The 26,615-nt window shown below is 67.2% G+C and overlaps 1 protein-coding gene across 1 annotated transcript; it reads left to right on the forward strand.

The window, feature by feature from the left end:
* The first annotated feature begins 5,300 nt into the window (after positions 1–5,300).
* Positions 5,301–22,095, forward strand: LOC129514778 (RAC-alpha serine/threonine-protein kinase-like). The gene is made up of 13 exons (XM_055333486.1): positions 5,301–5,354; positions 13,664–13,792; positions 16,942–17,053; positions 17,195–17,342; positions 17,484–17,615; positions 17,696–17,761; positions 18,952–19,020; positions 19,128–19,253; positions 19,325–19,453; positions 19,535–19,749; positions 20,177–20,264; positions 21,786–21,888; positions 22,016–22,095. Exons 1-13 carry the CDS (start codon positions 5,309–5,311, stop codon positions 22,093–22,095), a joined length of 1,443 nt encoding a protein of 480 aa, XP_055189461.1. The 5' UTR covers positions 5,301–5,308.
* Positions 22,096–26,615: the final 4,520 nt, after the last annotated feature.

Raw genomic sequence — 26,615 nt, forward strand, 5'->3', positions numbered from 1 at the left:
CTCCCAGCAGGAGGAGCCAAATTCACAGCAGGTCAGGTGAACCCCAGTGGGACTGCCCCCTGGGGTCCTGTCTGGCTCTCAGCCTGCCCCCTGCCCCCCCTCGACCTTGCATACTGCCCTCCACCCCCTGGAACCTTGAGATCCTCATCTGCAAAGTGGGAGGAAGAGCTGTCGGGCCTGGCACCCAGTCCCCGGGGTTCCCATGGGTCCCCCCAGACAGTGGCCTTCCCCGACCACCCCAGCTGAGCGCCGCCCCAGCCCACCTTCTCCTTCCACGGCCTTGGCCTTCTCCAGAGCGCTCCCCGTGTCCAGTGACCGCGCCACCTCGCGGCTTTCCCGCTGTACCCTTGACGCTGATGAGGCGGCTCAGCACCAAACAGGCATTCAGAACATGTCTCTGGAGTGAGTGCGGTGGCTTCCGTGAGGGACGGCCCACCAAATCCTGGCTGCTCCTCGGCCCTACCTGTCCAGGGTTGCTCCCCCAGTGGGGCCCCGAGGCCGCGGAGGCAAGGAGGGAGGCCGGCCCTCCTGGGCACACAGCTCCCCAGGCAGCCCAGAGGGAGGCCCCGGGGCAGGCAGGGTGTCCTGGCCTGTCCTGCCTGGCTAGTGGGACAAAGTGCTCCTTGGGGCCCTGACCGAGGCTGTGGGGCGTGGAGAGGGGCCGCAACAGGTTCGGACGCTGCCTGTGGGAGCTGAGAGGCCAGCCCAGCTGGGCGTGAGCTAGAGGAGGGGCATCCCCGCGGGGAGAGGGGGCCCCTGTGCCTCTAGGTGGGAAGGTCTGAGTTAGGTGCCCCTGTCCCACCCCCCACTGCCCAGGAGGAGCCGTCCCAGGCAGCCCCGGGGAGATGGCACCAGGAGGTGCCCCCCTCCGCAGCCCTTGGATCCCCTCTCTGGCCCCGCGAGGTCCCCGGGCGTGAGGACGACAGGAGGCCACCGCAGGAGGAGCCTCCCTGGACGCAGCTGGCTGGGCGGCCATCTGGCCTGGGAGCTGCCCTCGGGCCCCGCCCTCCAGCTGCTGCTGAGACCAGGCAGCCTGACAGCTGGCAGCTGCAGAAGGTGATAGGCCCGAGGCCGCGGAGCTCCGGAGGGGCAGGCAGCCACCCTCCTCGGGGCCCTGCTGCAGCACTTCTTGTTGGAAACATCTGGCCGAGGGATCCCCAGGGGCCCCAGCGTGGGCTGGGGCGGGCAGACAGGAGTGGGGCCTCGTCTTGCCATTCCACCTGAGGTGCAGAGGGGGTGTCCTGGAGGGGAGCGCTCTGCTCTCCCTCCGGGAGGTCTGAGGACAGGCTCACACGGGGTGCAGAAACGGGCGCGGGGCTCCCGGCACGTCTTGGTGGGCACCGGAGCTCCGTGCAGAACCGGCAGGGGGGCCTCCTGGAGATGGGCCGGTGGCCAACGAGCCGGAGGTTTAGTATGGTAGGACTATGGCCGGGCGGCCTCCCGGCCAGGACGCCTGTCCTCTCGTGGCCACTGGGGCCTGGAGCGGCTGGGGAGTTGCCACATCTTCCATGAGAGGTCGCCCTCCCCCCTCCCCAGAGGCTGCCGGACACCACCGACCCCCACCCCATTCTCTTCCTGTCCTCCGCCTTCTCCACAGCGTGTGTGGCCAGGGGGGCGGGTACGGACACCCTTCCTGGGGCAGCAGTGGGTAGGTGGGAGTCCCAGGGGGCCAGGGGGAAGGTTTGCAGGGTAAGGGATGGACAGATGTGGGACATCTGGTGGAAAGCGAGGAGGAGGAATGAGGGGTGAGCGTCCCCCTGAGCAGGGGAGAGTCCTCTAAGGACTATGACTGTCCCTCAGCCCCAAGGAGTCTGGCAGGAGCCCAAGTTTAGGGTGTAGGTGCTTTCCTGGCCGCTCAGCTGGGCTGCACCTGCCTCTGACCCAGATACCCCCCAGGCTGAACTCTGACCCTGGGTAAGGAACAGAAATGGGCCTCTCCCCCACAGAACACATGCCGACTCCAGGAGGGTAACTCACGGAGTTTTCCTTCCACAAAAGGATCGCTGTGACTGGGAGGCCTCAGGGATGGGGGCAGGGACAGCTGTTGGAGAAATCTCTGGCTCTAGCCCAGTGCAGGGCCCGGGGAGGGGTCATCTGCAGTGTCCTCCCGCCTCACCCGCCTCCGCTGCCCACCCCTGCCCAGTGGATTGTGGGAGGCCGGGGCCCCACCGGGGCGGCAGGCAGGGGCCTGGGCTGCCCTCTGACAGCCCTTCTCTGGGTGCCTGTCCCAGCCCAGGACAGGCACCCCCCCCCCCCCCGCCAGGTGTGCGGTGGAAGCCGCCTACCTGGTGGATGCCCCCCACCGCCCCACAGTCCCTGTGGCCCGCTTGTCCCGCTGTCATCGTTGGAAGCCCCCCATCTGCTCCTGTAGAGCTGTTGGTGTCTTGCTTCGGGGCCACTGGCAGCTCTGGGAAGACGCGGCCAGGGATGTTGAGTCGTGGCCAGGGCAAGGTGGCTCTGCAGCCCGGGGCCTGGGCCTGGGGCCCCTCCCTCCGCAACCCCCCTGTCCCCTGCGCGCATTGCAGCCAGGGTCCCAGGCCCCATGGGGGCAGGGTCGTGCCTCCGGCCTTTGAGGGTCACCTCGGCTGCGCTCCACCCCCCGCATCTTCCCCCCACGCTCGGGGGAAGGAGCCCCGGGATGGCCCCACCGGCTGCAGCGGAACCGGGCCGCGCCGGGAAACAGGCCAGGCAGCACTCGGCCACGGGGAGCCTGGGCCGCCGCCTGCCGCATGCCGCGCTGGGGGCGCCCCGGGCGGCGGAGGCGGATGTGGGCGGGGCGGCGCGGGGAGAGGGCGGGGGGACAGGGCGGGGAGAGGGCGGGCCGGCGGAGGCGCGAAAAGCGCGGCGGGAGGACGGCCCAGCGCAGCCAGCACAGCAGCGCAGCCGGGGACGCGAGCTCGGCCCGGAGGCGCCCGGTGAGTGCCCCGCACGCGCCCTGGGCCCGACTTCCTCCCGCGGGCGCTTTGTTGGCGGGGGCGGCCCGCGCGCGGCGGGGTCGGGGGAGCGGAGCAGGAAGTGGCCGAGCGCGGCCTGGGCGGGGAGGGCGCGGGCCGGGCGGGCGGCGGGGGTGCGCCGGGCCTCCGTCCTGACCTTGGAGGCGGCGGCCTCGGGGCGCGGGGTGCTCGCGGGGTGCTCGCGGGGTGCGCGCAGCCGCGGCAAGTTTGCGGGGTCCCCGCGGCAGAGCCCTCCGCTGCCCGGAGACAAAAAGTTGTACGTGATGGCGAGGTGCCCGGCGGCCCACAAAGGCCGCGCCCGCGGCTGGCCTGCAGCCTGCGCCTGAGCGGTGGCCTGGGGGTGCCGCCCACCCAGGCCCGGATGCGGGGGCGCGGACCCGACTGGTTCCTGCGCGCTGTCGGGGGGGCGGGGGCCGGGTGTGCCCCGAGCCCCGGTGCAAGGGGAGGGCGGGGGCGCCTGGCGAGCCTGGGTCCCCTGCCCTGCGCCAGCTGAACCCGCGGTCCCGGGCGGCGCCTGGAGGCAGAGGAAGGGGCCCTGGGAGCGCAGGCAGCGCCCCGTGAGCTGTCCCCTAAATAATAATGACGCTACCAGCCCTCAGGGTGGAGGCCCTGGGGTCCGGAAGCTGCGGGAAACAGGGGCTCCGTCCCTGCGGCCGTGCGCCCCGAGTGCGCCCCGAGGCTGCCCGCTGCGGGCCTGCCGCGTGCGTCTCCCTGCAGATGCACACCAGCCTGTGTGTGCGCACAGATATATTTTTACACGCGGGGCTCGACAGCTGTCTGACTCTGTCAGCCGCGGCCCCACGTAGGCCAGGGTGGGGGCGGGGGACATCCAGAGGTCTCCAAGGCCAGCTCTCTGCCTCCAGGCCACGCCCACTTGTGTCCCCAGAGGGGCCCCAGCCTGCCGTGGGGGCTCGGAGCCCTGTCCTTGGAGGTCTTGCTCGCGGCGCTCGGCCACCAGTGGCGTGCAGGGCACATTGGGCACTTTCTCCCTGGGCAAAGTGTGTTCCCTGGCCTGGCGATACACACAGCCAGTGGGGGCTTCTCGCTCTTCTAAATTTAGCCTAAGACTGCAGGTTCAGAGCAGCCTCCTCTGGGCCCCCACCCTGCCCCAGGAGGCCGGTAAGGTGCGTGGCCAGAGGGTGCCTAGACAGCTGTAGGAAGAGCCGTACTGGGCTCGCTGCAGAGGTCCCCGGACGTCCTGGGCCCGAGGTCCCCAAGACAAGTGGCCCCCGGGCTGCCCTCGGCAGTGCTCGCGTGGAGGGCTCGCGGAGGGCTCGCAGAGGACTGCGCCTGGGAAGAGTGCTCTTTCCCAGGATGCACAGAGTGGGTGAAGGTGTAAACTGGGTTTTGGGGGATGCCTAGGAGTTCATCCAGCAGGGAGCGACGGGGAGGGCCCCTCAGGTTCAATGGCCAAAGTGTCTGCTCCAGGGAAGGCTGCTGGTGGGCCAGGGCGGGTGCCAGGGCCTCTGCATTTGTCTAGAGCACCCCCCCATTTGTTGCCTCCTGAATGCTGTAATTATGGGTCTGTGACCAGCCTGGACTGGGTGCTTCTCAGACCGGACCATGTGAACCTCTCTTTGTCCCCGGGGCCGAGCCTGGCGAAACCAGAGATGCCTGGTCCATGCTGGCCGGATGAATGAACCAGATTCAGACCGGCAGGGTGCTGTGGTTTAGGAGGGGCTTGGGGTTTCTTGGGGGGAGGTATTTTATGTCCCCCCGAGGGCTCCGGGCTCTCATTTGCGCCAGCCGCCTGGTCTCCTGGCCCTACTTTGTTCTGTTTGAATTTCTCCTCTTTCCTAGTCTGCGGCGAGAAGGAGGAACCCCGGCCTGTGGGCAGGGAGCTCAGGGGCACTCACCAGGGCCCTGGAGAGGCCAAGCAGCGTAGACCAGAGCAGTCAGAGGGGCTGCCTGGAGGAGGTGGCAGGTTAGGGAGGCTGGGATATACCCGGAAGGCCTCTGGGGTGGGGAAGGGTCTGTGGCCAGGCAGGGGGAAGTGGGAATGTAGAAGAGCCAGCAGACCCTGGGGACCTGGGTGTCAGAGAGGGGTGGCAGGGGGATTGCAGCCTCGGCCTCAGGGAGCAGGGCTGGTAACCTGGACTCTGTCGGGGGCTGTGGTGGGAGCCATGGGGGGTGGCTGTGGCTCAGGGCTGCGAGGGGGCGGAAGGACCCAGCAGGGGACCCTGGGTGCGCAGGGCCTCCCGGCCTCACCGTGGGGCTGGAGGGGTGGACAAACCTCACACACTGCCCCTTGATTCTTCCAGAGGCTGGGTACGCTGGCTGGGCTCGGGGAGACCCTGCTGAGAGGGGCCAGCGAGGGGCGCTGGGGTGGCCCTGGCCCGATGGAGCGGGGCGCCATGAACGACGTGGCCATCGTGAAGGAGGGTTGGCTGCACAAGAGAGGTTAGTGCCCGCGGGGCTTGGGGCTGGGGCGGGGGTCCCGGGGCCGGCTCCCCTCGGGAGGCCGGGCTGGCGTAGTGGCCACCTGGCGGGGTCCCTAGGGCAGGAGAGCCACCGCCACCTCCCTGCCTGCTTTCCTGGGAGGCAGGGAGGACGCTGGGGCGCGTCCAAGGCCTGGCTCGCTGGCGGCCCGGGGCACTGCCCGAGGGCTCCTGAGGCCAGGGCCGAGGTGCTGCGCCTGGCCTGCTAACCGCCTCGGGCCTGGGCTGGGGGGGCTCCGCACCACCCTGGGGCCCAGCACGGGGCCTGCATGTGCTGGAGCAGCGAGCCGCCTGGCCCGCGCCCGCCGGGCCTGCCCTGTCCGCATCCACGGGGCCCCGGGCTCGCGGGCCTCTGTTGCTCCGGGATGGGTAGCGGCAGATGGACAGGCCTCCCGTCCAGGTGCCCCTGGCGAGTGACTGCCTCCTGGCCCAGAGCGGGAATTAGCTGCCCCCACCCCACTTCCTCTTCCTCCGGACCTGTTCCTGCCCAGGCTCTGGTGACCCCAGCTGGCTAATCAGCCACTCCTCGAGCGCGTCCTACAGCAGATGGCAGGAGGGTGCCCTGTCCCCACCGCAGGGTCCCACGGGCTGTGGGGAGGGGGATCCTCAGACATGGGGAGCAGCCAGGGGGCGTGGCAAAAGCAGGTGTCTGGGCTTTGGAGGGTGCACAGGGGCTCCCCAGCAGAGCGGGCAGGGAGCTGGCCGGGGAGCCGCAGGAGCAGCGGGGGGAGGCGCGGAGGGGCAGGGAGGAGGGGCTGGGGCTGCCGAGCATTCGAGGCGCGGGGTCAGGGATGTGGTCAGCTGTGTTTCTAGAGCTCGTGTGGCCGCTGCAGGGAGGCTGCTGCACGGGGACTGCAGACAGAGGCCGGGACGCTCAGGGCCCTGCGGTCCGGGGGAGCCCTTCCACCTAGCTTCCCCTAAGAACCCGGTCCCCCCGCTTCCGTCCTCCTCGGCGCCCCAGGACCCCTGGCCAGCCCTCCCCCTCACCTGCCCCGGGCCCGGCAGCAGCACGTGTCCACAGTCCCCTTCGTGGGACCGGTGCCTCTTCATCCTTGACAAGTGTTTGCTGCCCGACTGTTAGATGAAGGGCTGACCCAGGAGGTCCTGGGCCTCGGGGCTGCCCAGGGCCCCAGACCCAGGCATGGGGACGTCCCCTGCCAGCCGGGCTGGGGTAGGGGTGCCTTTCCGGTTGCTACTCAGGGCGTGTGCCTTCTGAAGGGGCTGTGGGGTGTTGGGCCAGGGGGCATCCGGAGAGCTGAGTTTGAATCTGATTTGGTTGCTTTGTGACTATCCCCTCTCCCCCCCCAGGGCAAATCTGTTGAGCTCTCAGTGCCTTGGTCTCCCCGTGTAAACGATAGGAACCGTGGCAGGGCACGGCCTGCTGACGTTTGTCACGCGGCTTGTGGGGGGCCTCCAGTCAGGGTGCAGCCAGCCTCAGCAGCCTCCAGGCCCCAGCCTCAGGCCAAGAGAGGGGGTCCCAGCTCCCTGTGGGGAGGCGGGTATCTATCCATGGGGAGTGACTTTGGGGCTGTTCCCAGGTGACCTGTTTGCCGCGTGCGGGGGCCGGAGCCCTTGTGGTGGGTAGCGGGGAGGCCGGCCTGGGTGGGGACGCCGGGGCTTGAGCCCTGCACTGACCCGTTCCGGGGGCCAGGCAAGCCCTCTGGGCCTCAGTGTCCCCGTGTGTCCAGTGGGGAGCGGGTCCCCGGGAGAGTGAGCCCAAGCTGCTGAAGGCTCGGGTGGCTGGGCAGCAGGCTGGGCCGACGGGGACCCCAGAGGTGGGTGGGCTTCCAGAGCAGAGGCGGCTGTTCTGACGCTCATTAGCCGAGTGATAAGCGCACACCTGAGCCCAGGCCTGGCTGCTGGAGGCTGGTGGGCTTGGTATTTTGCTCCAAAAATGTACATTTTCAAAGCTCCCTTATGTGCATTCTCCTGATTTCTAAAGGTTGACAATTAAAAACCCACGCGTGCTCCAGGGTGTAGGTCTAGCCAGCGGCCTGCGGCATCCAGTTTTGTCTTCTGACCACCCAGCGCGAAGGTCACGGCCTGCGTGTCTGCAGCTGCTCTGGGGCTCCCATGCCCCCCGGGCCTAGTCTCGGAACCCAGGACAGCGTGGGCACCGTCCGCCCAGCCAGCCAGCTTGTGGTTCTCCTGGGGGTCAGGCCAGCAGGACCCGGGGGACCAGGAGAGGGGAGGAAGGCAGTGAGGAGCTAGGTGGATGGAGGGGGGGTTCTGGGCCTGGGCGGGGAGCCCCGGGCACCCCTGTGCTGACCCTGGCCGGCCATCGGCCAGGAGGGACCCGCGGGGAGTGCGCTCGGCTGGCCTGCGGCCCCTGGTCTGGGAGCTGGGATTGACAGTGGGGGGGTGGGGGAGAGCTGCGCTGGGGGCGCGGGCACCGCTGCTCCCAGGACCTGTGTGGCCAGGGGTCAGCAGGCCTGGCCCTGGCCTGGCCCTGCCCTGCGGTGCCCCGAGCACTTTCCAGGTCCGGGCGCCCTGGTGGGGCCTGGGCTCCCCGGGCCGTGTTTCTCCCACCGCCCCTCCCTCAGCTGTGGCTGGTCCTGTTTCCTGCCGGGGCCCTGGCATTACCTGTGTGCCCCACGTGGCTCTGAGGTGGGGGGCAGTGGTGACGCCGTCCGTTACCCCGTCCCTGGTCCTGCAGGCCCAGTGTGGGTGCGGGGGACCGTGGAGGGTGCAGCCTGGTTCCCCTCGGAGGGGGTGTGAGCTTTGCCGAGCCACGCCAGGCCTGTTGAACACACTAGAGCACATCCCGCCCTGGAGTCAGCTGTCCTTTGTTGGAGGGGGTGTGGCTGGCCGCCCCCCTGGGGTGAGGGGCTCAGCAGGACACCGAAGGAAGGGGGGGATCTACTCCCCTGGCCCCGTGGCCTGGGCTGGAGGGCAGGGCTGCCCCTCCTGGGCTTCTCTGGCAAGGTGGCTGTGGCTTTGGTCCTGGCAGCTCCCGGTCTGTGAGGCAGCTGGAGCTGTGTGGGGTGGGGTGGGGGGCCCGGGGCTGCCCCCAGGGCAGCTTGGTGCAGGGGGGCCAGGCCTGGGGGCGGGAGCTGGGCTCCAGGGCCTGCTGGCCCTGGTGTGTGGCTGTGTCCATGGCCACCACCACTGGGGGCTGTTTCCTGTTTTGTGAACATGTTGGCTTCTCTGTGCATTACAAACAACAGAAGAGGAAGCTGGGGTGACTCGCTCGGGGGGGGGGTGAGGGGTCACCGCCCGCCGTCCCTGGGTGCCTGGGCCTGTGCTGTGGCGTGCTGTCTGAGCAGGGCTGCCCTGCGGGGGCCGGGCTCCGTGCAGGGGGTGGGGGAGTCTCAAGCAGGGGCGGGGCAGGGGCCTGGGCGCTGGTGGGCCGTGCTCCGTGCAGCGGGCCCTGGGCAGCACCGCGCACTTGATGCAGGAGGGGCGCAAGGCCCGGGCTGGGGGGCGGGGGGGATGCGGGGGGGGGCGGCACCGAGCGCCGCGCCCAGACCCCCACCTGCCGCCAGCTCTCGGGAGAGGCGAGCCGGGGCTGCAGCAGCCCGAGTTCCTAGAAGTGCTGAGGAGCGCTGTGGGGGGGGCCCTGGCTCGGCCGCCCCTGGTGTCCCTCCTGCCCAGGCACACCCGGCCGGGCTCCGGGCCAGGGCCCCCCCCGAGGGCCCCCCCGTAACCGGAGCCCATGGCGGTGGCTCTGCGCCCGCTCCCCACAGCGGCCTGGTGCCCGCCGCTCCTGTCGCTCGGCACGGGCGGCCCCGGCCCGGGGCTCCTTTGCTCGGCTGGCCCAGGTCCCTGGGTCCCAGGCCGCGGTGGGGGGCGGCGAGTCCCAGGCCAGCTCCCGGAGCTGCGCATCCCCTGCGGCCGTGCCCGCGTTTGCTCCCGCCGTCAGGTGTCGTCCCCAGCCTTCAGGAGTCGGCCTGCGTTTCGGGGCGTTAACTTGATGCCCTGTAGGGGAGGGGTTCCTCCGTGCTGCTTCTGCCAACCCCGGGGGCTTGAGGTGGCGTCTCCAGACTCTGGATGTGGTTCCCAGATCCCCAGGGGGGCCCCATGACCGCAGCCCCCGTCCCCAGGCCTGTGGCCCAAGAGGCCGGCGTACATGGGGGAAGCTGGTGGACACATAGCCTGGCGGCTGCCCACTCCCCTCCCAGCCCCCAGGATCTCGTTGAGGCAAAGGTGTGGCTGCGGCTGCCCCCGAACCCCCCACCCAACCCAGCCTCACCGAGCCCATCTGCGGTGGGGCCAGGTGCACGTCTGTTGGAGCCAGTGGCTGGCTCGTTGGGGGACACTGGGAGGGGGCGGGGGCGGGGGCGCGCAGGGAGATAAACAAGGGCCTAGCAGCTGGCCGCAGGGCACTGGGGCTGTGGCCTCTCCGAGGGGGCACCGAATGAGCCGTGAATTGGGTGAGGGTCTGCGGGCCGCGGGGGCAGGACACCAGCAGTGAGCCCGTGGTGTGGGCGGGGGCCCCCGGACCAGGGCGCAGGCCCGGGGACCACGCCTCGTGGCCATGTCCCAGGGGCTGGGACTCAGGGCGGCCCCTCCTCTGGCCGGCCTGCCGATGGTAGGTGGTGCCCACGGAGGAGGTGGGTGCGCGGGGAACACGGTGGCTGGAGGGGCATCTCGGCTGGGGTGATGGGCGGGTGGCCGCGCCCAGGAGTGGGTTTGGACGACGCGGAGGTTGGTGGGGGGCACCGTCCTGGGCAGGAGGGAGTGCCCGGTGGCCCCCAGTGCCTTCCCGTGTTCCTGAGGCTGCCTGTGTCTACCGGGCCGTGACTCGGGGGCCTGCCTGCGTGGGGGCAGAGCCGAAGCCCCGTGAGCAGCTCAGCCTGGCCCGCAGGACCGGGTCTCTGCTCAGCATCCGTGACCGTGAGAGTCCTCAGTTTCCCCAGGGAGCCAGGGGCATGAGGAGCCCCCCCGCCAGGCGGGCCTTCCGGGAGGGCAGCGTATGCCCTCCTCCAGCGGCCGCTCGTGCCCTGCCGGGGGCCGACCCCACAAACGCTGCCCTCGGGACGGCTCAGGGTCACGGGGCGGGTTGGCTTGATTCGCCGCACCAGGCCCGGGGCCGCGTGAGTGGGGGTGTGTCGGCTGCTGCACTGGCAGAGGCCTGGCAGGCCGGGCCCCCCGAGATGACCCGTGCCCGCCCCTTCCTGGAGGGCGGCGATGGATGGGCTGCCGTCAGCGGGGCCGTTTGCTCACTGTGCTGGAGAAGGTAAATGGGCGCCCGGCAGCTGTCGGCCCGCGATGGATGTGTTGGCGGCAGGGGACCGCACGGTCGCCGCTGTCAGCTGGCGCCCGCTCCCCGGGCCTGCTGGGGCTTGCTTTGCTGTGGAGAAACAGCTCGGCACCGCCTGGCACCCCGCCAGCCGCCGCCTGCCACCGCCACCGCTGCTGCAGCAAAGTGACTATCTAGCACTTTCGCCAAAAACTGGGGACTGGGAGGGAACGTTCGCGGGTCTCGGGGTGCTGTGGCTGAGTGGACCGTGGCCCGGGGCTGACGGGCCGGGTCACGGCGTGGAGGACTCTCGGGCATCAGGCCTGGGCTGAGCGTGCGGCGCGACCCCCGACTGCCCTGCGCGTGGGTGCCAGCCCTCGGTGTGCTGCCGCCCGGGCTGCCCTGGCCGTAGTGTGGCTCGGGACCCGTGCCCGGGGCGCCCGGAGGGCGCAGGCCCGCAGCCCCTGCCCGTGCTGTCCCCAAGCCCTGGCTGTGCGGCCCTGTCAGTGTGACTTGGGCTGTAGGAGGCCACGGCTGCCTACGAGGAAGCCCGTCCCTCTCCCTGGGGACGAGCTGGCTCCAAGATGAGCAGTGTCCGAAGGGCCCCTGTAGTGGAGGATGCGCGGGGCACGTGCCGGGAGCTGTGGGGCCCTGAGGGGGGAAGGAGGACGTGGGGAGCCCTGGTCCGCGTGCGGGCCTGCGTGTGCCCCACTCCACGCCGCCAGGGCAGCTGGAGCCCTTACTGCGGATGGACGGGCGTTGGGATGAAGCTTGGGCGCCGAGTCCCCTCTGCTGGCCGGGCAGGCCGTGGCCTCCGAGGGCGGGTGTGGGGCTGCAGGGTCGAGGGCCGAGTCCGGGTGGGGAGCCAGACGCCGCGCGCCCTGCCTGCCCGCCGGAGGCCAGGGGCAGACCGTCTGGGCAGGGGCGCCTCGCCCGTGGCGGGGGTGCAGGGTGAGCCGTGCTGAGCGCCCCTGAGGCTGGTCCCGGGGCTGTGCTGAACCCTGTGTGGGGTGGACGCGGTGGACGCGGTGGACGGAGAGCCCTCGGGGGTCGTGGCCTGGCTGCGGGCAGGCGTCTCCCCGAGGCAGTGGCGGGGGCCCCCGTCGGGAGCAGCGCCCTGACGGCACTCGGGCGTCCGTGGTCGTCAGCTGCCACAGTGAAGGCTGGTGTGTGTGTCCCCTCCCCGACCCCACGGCCCCAGCCCCCGAGGACAGCGGTGGGCAGGCACAGGGCAGCTGCGTCCCCTACTCCCTCCGTCCTTGTCAGCCCAGCGCTGGGGGGAGGGCTCCGGGGCCCCCGACGTGTGGCTGAATGCATTCCCACGCAGCCCCAGCCCGGGGCGCATCTGGCACCGCCTCGGCCCCCTGCCCGGCAGAAGGGGGTCTGCGAGTCTCGGAGCCTTGGCTCCAGCCTCCCTGGGGTCGCTGCTCCTCCTCAGGGGGCTCAGCTGTGTGGGGCACAGCGGGGGGACAGCTGGGGGCCGACTGTGGCCGCCCTTGATGCCCTGAGTCTGGGGCTGGTGGAGGGCTCAGCCTCGTCCCTGCCAGCGTTGCTCCCGGCAACCCCTACTCCAGTTCTGGGTTCCAGAACCTTCCTGGCCCTGGAGTGGGGTGGGTTGAAGGCTGCTGGAGTGCTGCAGGTGCACAGCCAAGTGGCCGGGTGAGTCCTGGGTACTGCAGCACCGGCACCCCCGTTCCAGGGATCCTGGACCCCATGGGGAAACTGAGGCCCCGGCCAGCGTGTGGGTGCGGCTGAGCAGGCGCACTTGTGCCGGCTGCACGCACGGGGCACGGTGCTGGGCGCGGTGGGGGCCGGCGGCAGTTGATGAATCAAGATGGATTTTCGGGGCAGCGCGGGCGAGGCGCTCATCGCTCCCCCGCTCAGCCAGCGTCCCGGGGAGCGGCAGCTGGCGGGATGGGAGGCACTCCATCAGGGGCCGACAGCGCCAGGCTGGCGCGCAGGGGGTGGGAGCGCGCGCCCGGGCCGCGCGGGTGGTGGGCTGCACACGGCCCGGAGCCTCCTCGCTCGGGCCCACCCGCTGCACCGGCGGGGAAGGGGTGTGGGGGAGCCAGGCGGCGGCCGGGTCCCGGGCCCCCGAGACCCCCCCAGCCTTCCCAGCTGACCGTCTTCGCAGGCTTGGGGGCTCAGCGGGTCGCTGCCCTCAGTCGGGTCCCTCTTTGCCAGCCGTGTAGGGCTGGGGTGACCTCCCGGCCCCCACCAGGTGTCGTGGAGCCAGGGCTGGGTCTCAGAGGCCACTGGGTTGGTGGAGGCGCTGGGCAGTGAGGTGGGGAGCCCCCCCCCACCCCCGGTGCCTGGCCCTGAGCAGGCCTGTGCTGGCGCCCCTGCCGCGGGGCCCTGCGGGGACGGAGGGCCTGGCCCAGAGCGTGGGGACCCGGCCTCCCCTCACCTGCTGCCCAGTGGCCCCTGCGATAAAGCAGTTGTCTAATTAGTAAGTTCTCCGTCGCTGTGCAAACTCTTTGCTTAGCAAAATGGAAATGAAACATTTTTTTTCCGGGTGTCAGTATGAAAAATGACAGTCGCTCCAACATCGCTGAGGACATCTGCTCTGGTTCTTAAGTGTGAATGCCTGTTTATGGCTGATGTGGCGAAACTTGGGGAACACTTCCCCGTGTACCTGGGTACCCCATCCGTGGGCGTGGGGGTCAAGGGTGGCAGGTCGCAGCCCGGGGAACGCACGGACACCTGGGCCTGGCTTCGCTGTGATGCCCGCGCTTGCACGGTGGGGTGGGGGGGAGGCAAGAGTCCCAGTGCCCGGCCCCGGGGCAGGGGGCTGCTGCAGACGGCGCCCTGGGTCCCACTCGCTGTCCCCTCCATGCCACACGCCGGGCTCCATCCTGCAGACCAGGGCCGCTGTCCCTACAGTAATTGGCGGCCGCCACCTGGCCGGACCCAGGTGGGTGGGGGGCGCCCTTAGCCCTGCCACGCTGGCACCCCCGTCCGCCCTGCTGAGAGCGAGGGCAGTGTCCTCGGGTTAGCGTGTCCTGGGTGCGTGCGCTAGGAGCGGGGTTTCCGTGGGCAGACGGGGCAGGGTCCGGCGGCCGTGGCCCCTCACCGCGCCGTGTCCTCAGGGGAGTACATCAAAACCTGGCGGCCCCGGTACTTCCTCCTCAAGAACGACGGCACGTTCATCGGCTACAAGGAGCGGCCCCAGGATGTGGAGCAGCGAGAGTCCCCCCTCAACAACTTCTCCATGGCACGTAAGTGCGTGCGGCCTCCCCGGGCCACGGCTGGGCACCGCTGGGCGCGGGCCACCCTGACTGGACAGGAGGACAGGGCGGCAGGGCTGGCTTTGAGTCCCCGTGGGAACTAGCGTGCGGCTGGTTCTGGCTGCCGGGAGCTCCGAGGCTGGCCACCCCGGACCTGTCCCAGGGCCCGCTTGCTCTGGCGTCCGAGGGCCTGGCCGAGGGGCACAGCCTGGGGACAGCCAGCGTGCTGGATGCCACCTGGAGCTCACCGGGGTCTGTCCACAACGGTCCTGGGTGTGGAGGCAGGATGAGAGTGCGAGAGGGGCACTCGGCTTCCGGGAGCCTCTGTCCCCCCTAGGAGGAGCCCCCAGAGGCCTCGGCCCTGTGGTGGTTTGTGGGGGGCAGTGCCACGCAAGGGGCCTGGGGCAGCCTGCAAAGCTGGAAAGCCTGGTGCTTTCTCTAAGCTTCGTGTTCCGGTGGCCTTACTCTGTACCTGCAAGGGGTGGGGACAGCTGGTGCAACCCCACCTGTGGGGCTCGGGTAACCTGGGCATGGAGCTGGGCCGCCCAGGGCTGACCCGGGACACGGCCCGGGGCGGTGGGGGGGAAGGATGAGTGATGGGCTCCTGAACTGATAGACCTCCTGGGCCCCTCTTGGGATGCCATCCAAGGTACAAGGTGCCCGCTGTGGGGGTCCTGCCTCCACCCTAGGCTCCTTTATACATCTCCACGCTCCGGGTCCCTCTGCCTTCCCTGACATTCAGCCTGGGAGCCTGGGGTCCTGTAGCTACCCCACGTCTGGCCCAGGTTCTGGTCCAGAGTCTCGGGGAGGTAGCAGGGGTGATGGGGAGGGACTCACGGCTTCCGTGCGGGCGGCAGGGACATAGAGCTGGGCGGTCCTGGACCTTGGCTGTCCTGCCCACCCTCTCAGTGTAGCCGGCGCTGTGCTGTAGGGGCAAGGGGCATGGCCAGCGTACCCCCCCCCGAGGGCTTCTGTCCGGCGGGGAGCATAGCCCCTGCCCTGTAAGTCTCCCACCTGGGGGTCTCCCAGGGGACCTTTACCATGACCTGGGTCCACTGAGTCCTGACCCCATCCGCATCTTCAGGCTTCCTTGGAGCAGCCATTGAGTAGGGGCTCCAGGGTGACAGGAGACCAAGGAGGTAGGCACCCCTGTCCCTGCAGCCTGGTGGCTGGCTGGGCTCCACCCAGTGCCTCCTTGACTGGGGTGCGTGGCACATTGCTGGCAGGGCTGTGGGGACCCTGGGGAATGTTCCCTGCGGGCAGAGTGCAGGGGGGATGGGGGCGACTCTGCAGAGGCTCTCGGGAGGTAGGTGTCATCCAGATGGGCTGGGGCCCTGAAGCCGGCGACGTGGCTCGGTGGGGGCCTCTATGACTAGGGGCTTCTTGGGGATGGATTCCAGGGGTGGGGGCACAGGAAGCCAGGGTGGGATGGACACCAGGCGCCTAGGTCCTGGGAAAAGCTGGTGGTCTCTGATGAGCGAGTGGGAGGTAGGTGTGTGGGACGGAGAACACAGGCCACAAGGCTTTCTGTCCCCCATCCCCATGTTGACATAGGCCAGGCCCAGCCCCGGTAGACCACTCCTTACCTCTGCCGAGCCCAGCCAGGGCCCCCTGAGGTTGCTAGGGCCCTCACACACACGGGGCCAGCGTCGCCCTAGAATTTCTCAGCGGTACCCCAGACTGGCTCACACCCCTCTTGGGGCCTCGTGCATCCCCACAGCCCCTGTACTGCTGGTGTGCATGCATTACTGGTGTGTGTGCGTGCTCCAGCTGTGTGCCTGCTCCAGGTGTGTGTGTGCTCCCGCTGTGTGCCTGCTCCAGGTGTGTGTGTGCTCCAGCTGTGTGGCTGCACCAGGTGTGTGCGTGCCCCAGCTGTGTGCCTGCTCCAGGTGTGTGTGTGCTCCAGCTGTGTGGCTGCACCAGGTGTGTGCGTGCCCCAGCTGTGTGCCTGCTCCAGGTGTGTGTGTGCTCCAGCTATGTGGCTGCACCAGGTGTGTGCATGCTCCAGCTGTGTGGCTGCACCAGGTGTGTGCATGCTCCAGCTGTGTGGCTGCACCAGGTGTGTGCGTGCTCCAGCTGTGTACCTGCTCCAGGCTTGTGCATTCTCCTGGTGTGTTTGTGCTCTTGCTGTGTGTCTGGTCCAGCTGTGTGCCTGCTCCAGGTGTGTGCACTCCTGGTGTGTGCGTGCTCCAGCCATGAGCGTGCTCCTGGTGTGTATGCATTCCAACTGTGTGTGAGCTTCTAGTGTGTGGGAACTCCTAGTGTGCGTGTGTTCCAGGTGTGCCCAAGTTTCAGCTGTGTATGAGCTCCCAGTGTGCATACATTCCAGCTGTGTGTCTGCTCCAGGCGTGGGCATGTTCCCGTTGTGTGCGAGCCCCCGGTGTGCATGCATCCCAGCTGTGTGCCTGCTCCAATTGTGTGCCTGTTCTGGCCATGAGCATGCTTCTGAGCTCCTTAGTGTGCGTGTGTTTCAGCTGTGTATGAGCTCCCAGTGTGCACAGATTCCAGGTGTGTGCATGCTCCAGGTGTGTGCGTGCTCTGGATATGTGTCTCCGTGTTCCTGCCATGCGCCTGGAATCCCCAGCCTCGGGTGGTGTTGGGGGAATGCCATTGTGTGGGGTGGGTACAGCCTGAGCAGCCTCCAGGGAGGGTCATGTCCTCCAGCTGCCTGCCCAGGACAGGCGGCATCTCTGAAGGGTGAGTCCCCACCGGCCTTTGCTCTGGGACTGGCCCTGCTAGAGGTGGGGGCTGGGAGTCATGGCTGGGGAAATGGCAGGGGGTTCCTGCTCGGGGGCCAGCTGCTTTCCCTCCTCTATCCCACCCCCGGGGCATCCCTCCTCCTCTCCCTCTTGCCAGTTGAGCTGCCTGGCATGCAGCTCGGGCTCAGAGACCCGGGGAGAGGATGGCATGGGGCTGAGGTGACCCGACCTCAGCCAGCCCTGCGGGGGCACCTCACTGCCTGCAAGCAGAGTTTCAGGGCTGGAATAGGGGTCCCACCCCTGGTTTTACAAGCAGGGGAGCCAAGGCGTGGAATGGGAATGGGATAGGGCTTTGCATGACCTGGTGGTGGGGTCCTGGGGGCGGGGGCAGGTGGGCCCTGTGTCGGGGAGTGCAGACTCACCTGCCAGCCCTGCCCCCAGAATGTCAGCTGATGAAGACTGAGTGGCCCAGGCCCAACACCTTCATCATCCGTTGCCTGCAGTGGACCACGGTCATTGAGCGCACCTTCCACGTGGACACACCCGAGGAGCGGTATGAGATGGATGCACAGGGCGGCTGGGTGCCAGGGCCTCTGCTTCCTGGTGGGGAGGGCACATGCCTTGTGGGGAACCAGGCCTCGCTGCCCCCCGTGTCCAGGCCGGGGTCATGGGGCCTCACGTGCCGGCCCTGCAGGGAGGAGTGGATGACTGCCATCCAGACAGTGGCCGACGGGCTCAAGAGGCAGGAGGAAAAGATGATGGACTTCCGGTCGGGCTCGCGCAGTGACAACTCGGGGGCTGAGGAGTTGGAGGTGTCCCTGGCCAAGCCCAAGCACCGTGTGGTGAGGCGCTTCCCCAGCTTGGAGGGGCCTGGCTGCCCCATTGTGGCCAGCGGGAGCCCTGTGGGAGGAGTAGGGCTGGGATGCGGGATGCGGGGGGGCCCGGGCCCCCCTGACCCCAGGTGCCTGCCCGGTGACCCACAGACCATGAATGACTTTGAGTACCTGAAGCTGCTGGGGAAGGGCACGTTTGCGAAGGTGCTCCTGGTCAAGGAGAAGGCCACAGGCCACTACTACGCCATGAAGATCCTGAACAAGGAGGTCATTGTGGCCAAGGTGGGGCACGGGGCCGGGGCCTGGCCGGGGTGTGGGGGCGGGCAGGGGCAGGCGGGGGCTCACCGGGCTCTGTCTTCCAGAACGAGGTTGCCCACACGCTCACGGAGAACCGTGTTCTCCAGAATTCTCGGCATCCCTTCCTGACGGTGAGTCCTGGAGGCGCCGGGCTGCCTGCGGGGGTGAGGCTCTGGGCCGGGGGCTCCTTGCCACCAGCCTGTCCACGGAAGCCCCACGTGCCTGGCCGAGGGTGGGCACACCGGCAAGGTTGCCGGGAGGCGGGGGTGGTTTGTGCCCCTGTGCACGGAATGGGGTCTTCCTCCCCCCACTCTGCCCGAGGCCCTGGGAGGCCCCCAAGCCCCCGTGCCTGCCCTGCACGCCCCCTTCCTGCTGCTCCCCCCTTGAGGCTGGAGCCAGGAGGGTCTCATCCTCATCCAGGGGGCCCTCGGCCCAGGAGGAGTGTCCGGAAAGCCGTTAGCCTTAGCGCCATCCCGGGCTCGGCCAGCTCCTGGAAGGTGTGGGTGGGCCCGCGCTCACCTGCAGGGTCTGGCCAGGCGCTGCCCCCACCCGGGCTCTCCCTGGGACCTCCCCCCCCCCAGGCCGCGTCACCTACTCAGGGTGTCCTCAGCCCAGGGGACCGCCTGATCCAAAGCAGGAGCAAAGTAGGGAAGGGGCTGTACTTCTCTAAAGTTTCTGTTCCTTAAAACGTTTTCTTAGGAGAAGTGACCGACATTTTTAAAAGAAGGTCTCATTTTTTTGCCCGGACTCGTTCTTCTTACTGGCTTTGCCTCAGATTTGTGTCACCTTGCTCCTGCTGCTCGTGTCCAGGCTCTGTGTCCTTCCCTCCCCCTCAGCGCACCCCCACGACCACAGCACTCTGCCGCGCTCGACAGGGCCTCCAGGGTCCGTGCACGCTGGACCCCGCCCCCCTGCCCTGGCGGTGGCACCCCCTCCTGCAGGTTCTCCGAGGGGACAGGGCTCACGGGGCACAGCTTATTACCGCTGCCTGAGTCTGTGGCCGGTAGAAACCAGCCTGTCCTGTGTTTTCCGTGGATGGGGCTCCTCCCTGGAGGCTGGGCTAGACCACAAGGCAGTCACTTGTGGGGACAACTTGGTCCCTGGATGGCCAGGCAGCCAGGAAGCTCTGCCCCAGGCGTGTCCTCCCCTTGCTGACCATACCCCGTCCCGGGCTGGGCCCCGAGCCCGGGGGAAGCCTCCACGCGGTCACCAGGATCGCCAGCTTCCGGGACCCTACCTGCCTGAGACTCAAGACCGGCTCGTGGGCGTCGGGCGTCCTGCGGGGCCCGGGGGCCGCGTACCAGCTCTGCTTCCCCCGCAGGCCCTGAAGTACTCCTTCCAGACCCACGACCGCCTCTGCTTCGTCATGGAGTACGCCAACGGGGGCGAGGTAGGGTGGCCGCGGCATGCGTGGGGCTGGCCCTGAGCCCTGGGGTCCCCGCCCGGGAGGCAGGGTCTCGCCCGCAGCCCGCACACCCTCACGCCCTCGTCCCGCAGCTCTTCTTCCACCTGTCCCGGGAGCGGGTGTTCCCCGAGGACCGGGCACGCTTCTACGGGGCCGAGATCCTGTCGGCCCTGGACTACCTGCACTCGGAGAAGAACGTGGTCTACCGCGACCTCAAGGTGGGCGGTGGGAGCGGCCTAGGGGGTGCGCTGCAGGGGGTGGGGCTGGCACTGACCCGCCCCCCCCACAGCTGGAGAACCTCATGCTGGACAAGGACGGGCACATCAAGATCACGGACTTCGGGCTGTGCAAGGAAGGCATCAAGGACGAAGCCACCATGAAGACCTTCTGCGGGACGCCCGAGTACCTGGCCCCGGAGGTGTGCACCTGCGGCGTCCCCAGGGGCCCTGGGCCCCCGCATCCCCCGGGCGGCCTGTGACCCACGCCCCTGCATCCCCAGGTGCTGGAGGACAATGACTATGGCCGGGCGGTGGACTGGTGGGGGCTGGGCGTGGTCATGTACGAGATGCTGTGCGGCCGCCTGCCCTTCTACAACCAGGACCACGAGAAGCTCTTCAAGCTCATCCTCACGGAGGAGCTGCACCTCCCGCACACGCTCAGCCCCGAGGCCAAGTCCCTGCTCTCAGGGCTGCTCAAAAAGGACCCCAAGCAGAGGTGAGCCCTCGGCCCTGAGCCAGCAGGGGCTGATGGGCCACCCCACCCCCGTGCCCCCCAGGGACAGCGGGCCAGCCTCCGGGCCATGCTGGTGGGTGATGTGTGACGTCCTCGGCCAGGGCCGGTGGGGACCTTGCAGCCTCTCACACCTGCTCAGGAAGACCCTGCCCTGCCTCCCCGATGTCCTCCTCGTGCAGGAGCCTGGCCCATGGCCTGGTGTTGTCCACAGCCCCCAGGGAGGCAATGCCATCCCCCGCCCCAGGACCATCAGCCTCAAACCGGCTCCCCTCTCCCGTGCCCCCCAGCCCCAGGCTGTGCCCCCTGCACCGTCCTCCCTGCTGCCCCGAGACCCCAGCAGGAGGAGGGCCCGGTGAGGGGCCTGAGCCCTGAGCCAGGCAGTGGCAGCACCTGACGTGTCCCTCCGCAGGCTCGGAGGGGGCTCAGAGGACGCCAAGGAGATCATGCAGCACCGCTTCTTCGCTAGCATCGTGTGGCAGGACGTGTATGAGAAGAAGGTGTGTGCGGTGGCCTGGCGCATCTCCCCCCTTCTCCCCCCTTCTCCAGGCTTACAGGGTCTGCACGGCGGGATTTCCTCCCAAGCCCTGCACAGGGTCCTCCCGCAGGGTCCTCCCTGGGTCCAACCCCCAGAGGGAGTGTGGGGGCGTGGACTCCCCGAACCCGGCGCCCTGTCAGCTTTGGGCCTCAGGCTTCCTCGTCCCTGAGGCTGCCCGTGGAAGGCTGGCAGTGGAGCCCCCAGGGGCCCTAACCCTGCCCTCCCACTCTCTCCACTTGTCCACAGTCCGTCCTGCCGCTCTGAGCACATGCGATCGGAGCACAGCACCTGCTTGCCTAGCGCATGCAGGAGGCCTCCCAGGAGCGAGGCAGCTGCTGCTTGCCCCCATCCCTCTGTCCTTCGCCCTCTGAGCGACTTGGGGGGCGCAGTGGCCCAGCAGGTCAGGAAGGCTGTACCAGGGCGTGCTGCACACCTGTCACCAAATAGACTCCTACCTGGTTTCCATCCTCCCCTCCCCTGCAGGCCGCACACACGGGCTGGGCCTCCGCCCTGTCTACAAGACAGGGCACCCCTACCCTGCTCAGCTCCCAGCCACTTCCCTGCCCTGAGGTCTGCCACCACCGGGCCCTGCCCTCCGACAGCCCAGCTGCTGCCCTACCTTGACTCCTGCTAGCTCACGAGGGGCAGCCCTGGAGTACTGCAGGGCAGTACTTGCTTGGGGGGCCCTCCCACGGGAACGGGCACGTCCCCTACAGTTCCCCCCACAACCTCCGCGGCCTGACTCAGCCAGCTGAGCTGTTGTCCTGGAGCCACCAATGAGGCCAGCCAGGCCGTGCACTCAGGATGCCCCTTCCCTGTTGTGCCAGGTGAGGTCCCGGAGGGCTCCTGCAGAGGAAGGCCTGGCCTCCTCTCCTGGTGGGAGTTTGGGCAGGGAGGGCCCTGGGAGCCCTGTGGGGATCTGGGGCATGTCACGTGCACCTCATACCCCAGCACTGGCTGCTTCTTGGGTCCCCCCCGAGCCACTGCACGGGAATACTACTCACTGGCCCTGGTGGGGGGTCAGGGGGCCGTGGGGATGGGCCTGGCCCTCTATCATGAATGATCAGAGTGGAAGCCCCTGGCAGCTGGGCCAGTGGCTCTCTGGTCAGGAAGGGGTGTGCACGGCACCCGAGGATGGGGCTGGGACCCCATCCTGGCCTGTGGAGTCCCTCTTCGTCTCCTTCCTACCTCGTCAGAGAACCAGAAAGTCATGAAAGCTAGAAAAGAGAATGGACTTGTGGCCTTCTGCGCGGGGGCCTGGGCCTGCAGAGCCGGCCAGCTGCAGGGCCAGCTGTGGGGCACCCGGGAGCCCGGCCCGGTGGACCCCTAGTGGCGGGGCCATGTGTGCAGGGCCCGGGCCACCCCCTCTGTGCGTCTCCCTGCCAGAGCCCCATTCCCGGGGGTTCCTGGAGGGGGAGAGCTCAGGCCCCAGGGGCAGGGCAGAGTTCAGCCCCTAACCTGCCGCCCCTAACCCCCCCCACAGCTCAGTCCTCCCTTCAAGCCTGAGGTCACGTCGGAGACAGACACCAGGTATTTTGAGGAGGAGTTCACGGCCCAGATGATCACGATCACGCTGCCCGACCAAGGTGAGGAGGGAAGCCCGCCCAGCTCCCCCGCGGGAGGGCCTGCGGGACCGGCCTTCGGGCCGCCTCCCGCCCCGCGCTCCCGGGGGCTCCCGGGGTCTGAGCGCGCCTCCGGCCCACCCGGCTGCAGGTGACAACATCGAGGGCGAGGACAGCGAGCGGAGGCCCCACTTCCCGCAGTTCTCCTACTCGGTCAGCGGCTCGGCGTGACGAAGGAAGGCCGGGTGGCCGCGCCGCGCCGCCCACCGCGCCGGCCCCGGGTCGGGGAGGAAGCCTGGCAGGACCGTTAGGATTTCGTGTTTACTTCTGGATGCACTGGGAGGAGCTGCGCCGCCCTCCGGGAGGAAGGGGTCCTGCGCGCTTCTCGAATTTATTTCATCCGGGTCTCCAGACACGGCCTTGGCCTTCAGAATGATTAGCCTCACATAGGAAAAGGCTGAGGACCTCGCGCAGCCACGCGCCTGCGGCCCCCCGTCCCTCCCGCCGGCTGTCCTGGCCCAGCCTGGCCGTGGCAGGCTGGCCTGGTTCCCTCCCGGGGCAGGCCAGGCCGGGCTCGCCCGATAGGCAGAGGAACGACGTTGCAATCCCTTGCTGTGTATTATGCTATTCACGTGCATCTTGGGGTTTTGTTAATCTTAGTGACAAGAAAGCCCCTCCCTCCCCCCCTTTTGTCCCTTTGGGGCCATCCCACTTCGGTGGTGTCCCAGATATCACGTGTCCTCCGGAGCAGCTTCACTGGCCCGCTGTGGGCCCAGTGCCCTTTGGAGGGGCCTTCGGAGCACCCTCCGCGCCTCGCGGCCTGATGTTGTGCTGCACGGGGGTGCTTTTTACATTCAACTTTACTATTTTTACTATTATGAGACTTTCCCTCCGAATTCTTCAATAAACACTGCTTTTCAACTTTGTGGCTGGTTTTGGCGGGTGGCGGGTAAAGAGTGAGGCGGCCGGTGCATCGGGGGCACCCGCAGATCAGCCTACCCCTCTGAGGGTAGACGGCCCTCTGTGGCAGGGCTCAACGCAGCGGGGACATGCCCCGGCAGTCCACACGCCCAGCCGTGTCACCCCCGTACAGTCCAGGAGGCCTGGGGGAGGCCACGCAGCAGGTCTGGGACTGCCGGGTAGAGGGGTGCAGGTGGCCCAGATGGGGCCCAGGAACCCAGTGGGACGCACTGCAGGCGCCACCTGGTGGATGCCCGGTGGTCGCTTGCTCAGAGCAGAGCCAACCGTCCCCCAAGTGCCTGGGAGCCTTGGCTTCCTCACCTGGGGACTCCCCCCTGCAGGTGTGGCCAGGACGCCCGGATGTTTATAGCTCCTAGTGCATAGGCCTGGAGGTGGGGATGAGGGCCCCTCCCTCTCTGGACTCCAAGGTGATCCCAGGTGGGGTGGCTGCCCCTCCTGCTGGAGGGAGCGCTGGATGGGGGGCACATCTGGTGTAGCTCCCAGTCGCAGGAGTACACAGCTTTTTTAGAACCACAAACACACACAAACGTTACATAGTATAGGGAGCTTTAGAGGCAAGATAAACGGGCATCCCGTCAGAACCCCGCGCACCGTCGCTGCGATGTGAAGTGGTGCGGCTGCTGGGAGCTAGCTACGGCAGTTCCTCAAGACATTAGACACAACTAAGATCGTTGCATTTTAGGTACACGTAACACCGTGAAGAGGAAAGGCAAAAGTCCATTATAGGAAATAAGAGGAAATCCAGTGCCATTGGCCTCAAGCTTGGAGCAGTGACTGCAAGTGGCGGGTGTGGGGGGATGAGGGAGGTGCCTGGAGCCGCTGCCAGGCGGCTCACCTCTTCCCACAGGTGATGCAGGGTGCCATTGGTCCCAGGACAGGTGTCAAGGTCGAGGGCATGGACATGGCACCCCATGGGGGGGTTGCTGAGGAACGAGTGAAAGCCCTGAACTTGTGGGTGGGAGCAGTAGGGGGTGCAAGGAGATGGGCACCTCAGGGAACTCCCAGGGGCCCAGATTGTCCCAGCAGGCAAGGCCTGTGCAGGCGGCAGGCGGGTGGGGGGCTCTGGTGGGGGCAGTGAGGCCGCACCACCTCTCCTGGCCCACCCCCACCTGCCTTGCCGGCCCAGGGCAGCCTCAGGAGGGACGTGGGTGGGGGGTGGGTGGGAAGCAGTGCTCAGCCCCTGGGCTGCCCCTCACCCACTGCCGCCGGCATGTGAGAGCTGCCGCGGGCATGCCCTGCAGAGCTGGGGGCGTCGGGCTGGGCCTGCTCTCCGGGAGCGGCCAGCCCGGGGATGCGTGCGCACAGACGGAGCTGATCAGCCCTCAGGTTTGTCTGCATACGTCATCCTTGAGCAAGGCGCTGGGTCTGCTGCTCGCACTGCAGGCGGCTGAGGTGGGACGGAGCCTAAGAACCCTCTTGCTGCTCTTCTGGGTCCCATTTGTTCTCACTCCTTTCATCTTTCCTGCCTGACTTTGGATTAAAGGACTTTTTCCAAACATCCGTCTTATCTCCTTTATTGGCTTGCTTACCAGTTTTCCCACGGATGTTCCATGTCCATGGAAGGATCCAGCCCCCGGCTGAGCAGCTCTGAGGGCCCCCAAGCCCCGTGGCTTTGGGATGGCCAGCGCACACCCCATATTTCTCCATCTGCCTTCCAAGGGCCATTGGGGCCCCATGCACAGCAACAGGGCAGGGCACACTCTTATTTCCAAGCTCTGTGTCCACAGATGTCAAAACTATACTCCTCTATTACTTCTGCTTTCAAGAGTCAACTGTTTTTTTTTAATATAGGTACATGTGTCACTGTGCACAATGACACCACATGCCTCTTTAGAAGCAATTTTTTAAAAACTAAAATTTAGAAGCAATTTTTAAAAATTTTCTTATTTGCTTATTCTAGAGAGCGAGATTATGCATGTGTGTGAGCAGGGGGCAGGGTAAAGAGTGACTCTCCAGAAGACCCCTTATATGGGAATCAATCCCAGGACCCTGAGGTCATGATCTGAGCCAAACCAAGAGTCAGCTGCACAACCCGCTGTGCCCGACCTGACTTTAATCATTTCTAAGCGTGCAGCTCAGTGGTTCTACATGCAGCAAGTTGCTGTTGTGTGGCTCTCACCACCGCCACCCACCTTCCCGAACTGTCCCAGTGAAGCCCTGACCACCCCCCCACCTCCCACTGCAGCCCCTGGTGCACCCCTGTCCTACTGTTTCCATGAATCGGACTCTACGAGGGACAGCATGAGGGATCACAGGATTGGTCCTCCCGTGCCCGGGTCATGTCATGGGCCCCACATGCTCACAGTCCATCCAGGCCACAGCAGGGGTCAGGGCCTCCTTCCCCGAGGCCGGATACCCCCCTGCAGCCCAGACAGGCCGGTCTGCTGACCCCCTGGCCTGTCAATGGACACACAGGCTGTTCCCCTCTTCTGGCCAAGAGGACTCACACCGCAGTGAGCACGGGAGTGTACATGTCTGTTCGTGTTCCTTCTCAGTTCTTTTGGGTAAACACACACAGTGGAGGGGTGGCTACATCATACAAGATTGCTATTTTTAACTTTTTGAGGGACCACCACACTGTTTTCCACAGTGGTCAGACCATCTTATGCTCCCAACAGTGCACAAGGCTTCCAGTTTCTCGGCATCCTCGCCAACCCTTGTTTTCTTACTAATGGTCATCCTGATGGGTGGGGGGTGGTGTCTCCTTGCGCTTTTGATTTGCATTTCCCAGATGACCAGTGTGATGTGCTTTATTTGGGCCATGGCCCGTAGGTGACGCCTGGAGAGAGGTCCCAGGACTTCTGCAGGAAGCCAGACGAGAGGAGGTGGTCCCATGATGAGGACTGATGGACAGCTGTTCCCCTTGCCCCGATGGCACATCAGCCTCTTCTGTGTGTGGCCCTTCCCATCTGAATGGTGATTTTGATGCTTCACCCACAGTAGCAAGTCACAGCCTGGGCCCTGCTCCAGCCTGCCACCCTGTGTCCTCTAAGAATCATACCCCACTATCCCTGGACATATCTTCCCTGCAGGGGACCCCATGTGTGGACCAGGATGGAGGGACCAGGAGAGGGAGACCCACAGGCTGCTTGTGTGACCTCCCCTGGCTTCCTCTCCTGTCTTCCTGGCCACCCTACTGCTGCTCCTGTCAACTCCCCTCCCTTCAGGCCACTGCCCCAAATGCATTGAGGACATGGTGCAGCTGGCTACCCCTCCCTGGAGAGCAGGGACTGTCCGGTCACCTGGAGCCAGGCCACGCAGGCATCTGAAAAACCAAGTGGACAGCCAGATGGGGGGCACGTAGTGGTGGCATTTCAGGGGCAGTGTGGGACATCACATCCCGTCCCGCCCCAGCTGCTCTGGCACCATGGTTCTGCACTCTGGCGTCAGAAAGCCTGGATCCAAATGCTCTCTCGTCATCACTGGCTGGAGGGGCTGCAGTAGCTGACTTTGGATGCCCGTTTCCATTTCCCATCTATACACCTCACAGGAAGCCCAGGGGGCCAGCACACCACCTGTGGGGCGCTGCTCCAGGAGGCCACACCCCCAAACCGGTAACTGAGTCCTCTTGTCCAAATATAAAAGGTTTATTCACTTCTGCCCTTGGTACAAAATATAAAACAGACCCCCACCCCCCACAGTTCTACAGCATTGACACCGGTGCAGTCCGTCCGGGAAGGCCAGCCCTCGGGCCTCGAACATGGCGCAGCTTGTACAGAGCACCGACTCGTGAACGTCACCACAGCTGCAATGTCACAGGGAAGAGAGAA

This window comes from Nyctereutes procyonoides, unplaced genomic scaffold, assembly GCF_905146905.1.
Source record: "Nyctereutes procyonoides isolate TBG_1078 unplaced genomic scaffold, NYPRO_anot_genome, whole genome shotgun sequence".
Lineage (NCBI taxonomy): Eukaryota > Metazoa > Chordata > Mammalia > Carnivora > Canidae > Nyctereutes > Nyctereutes procyonoides.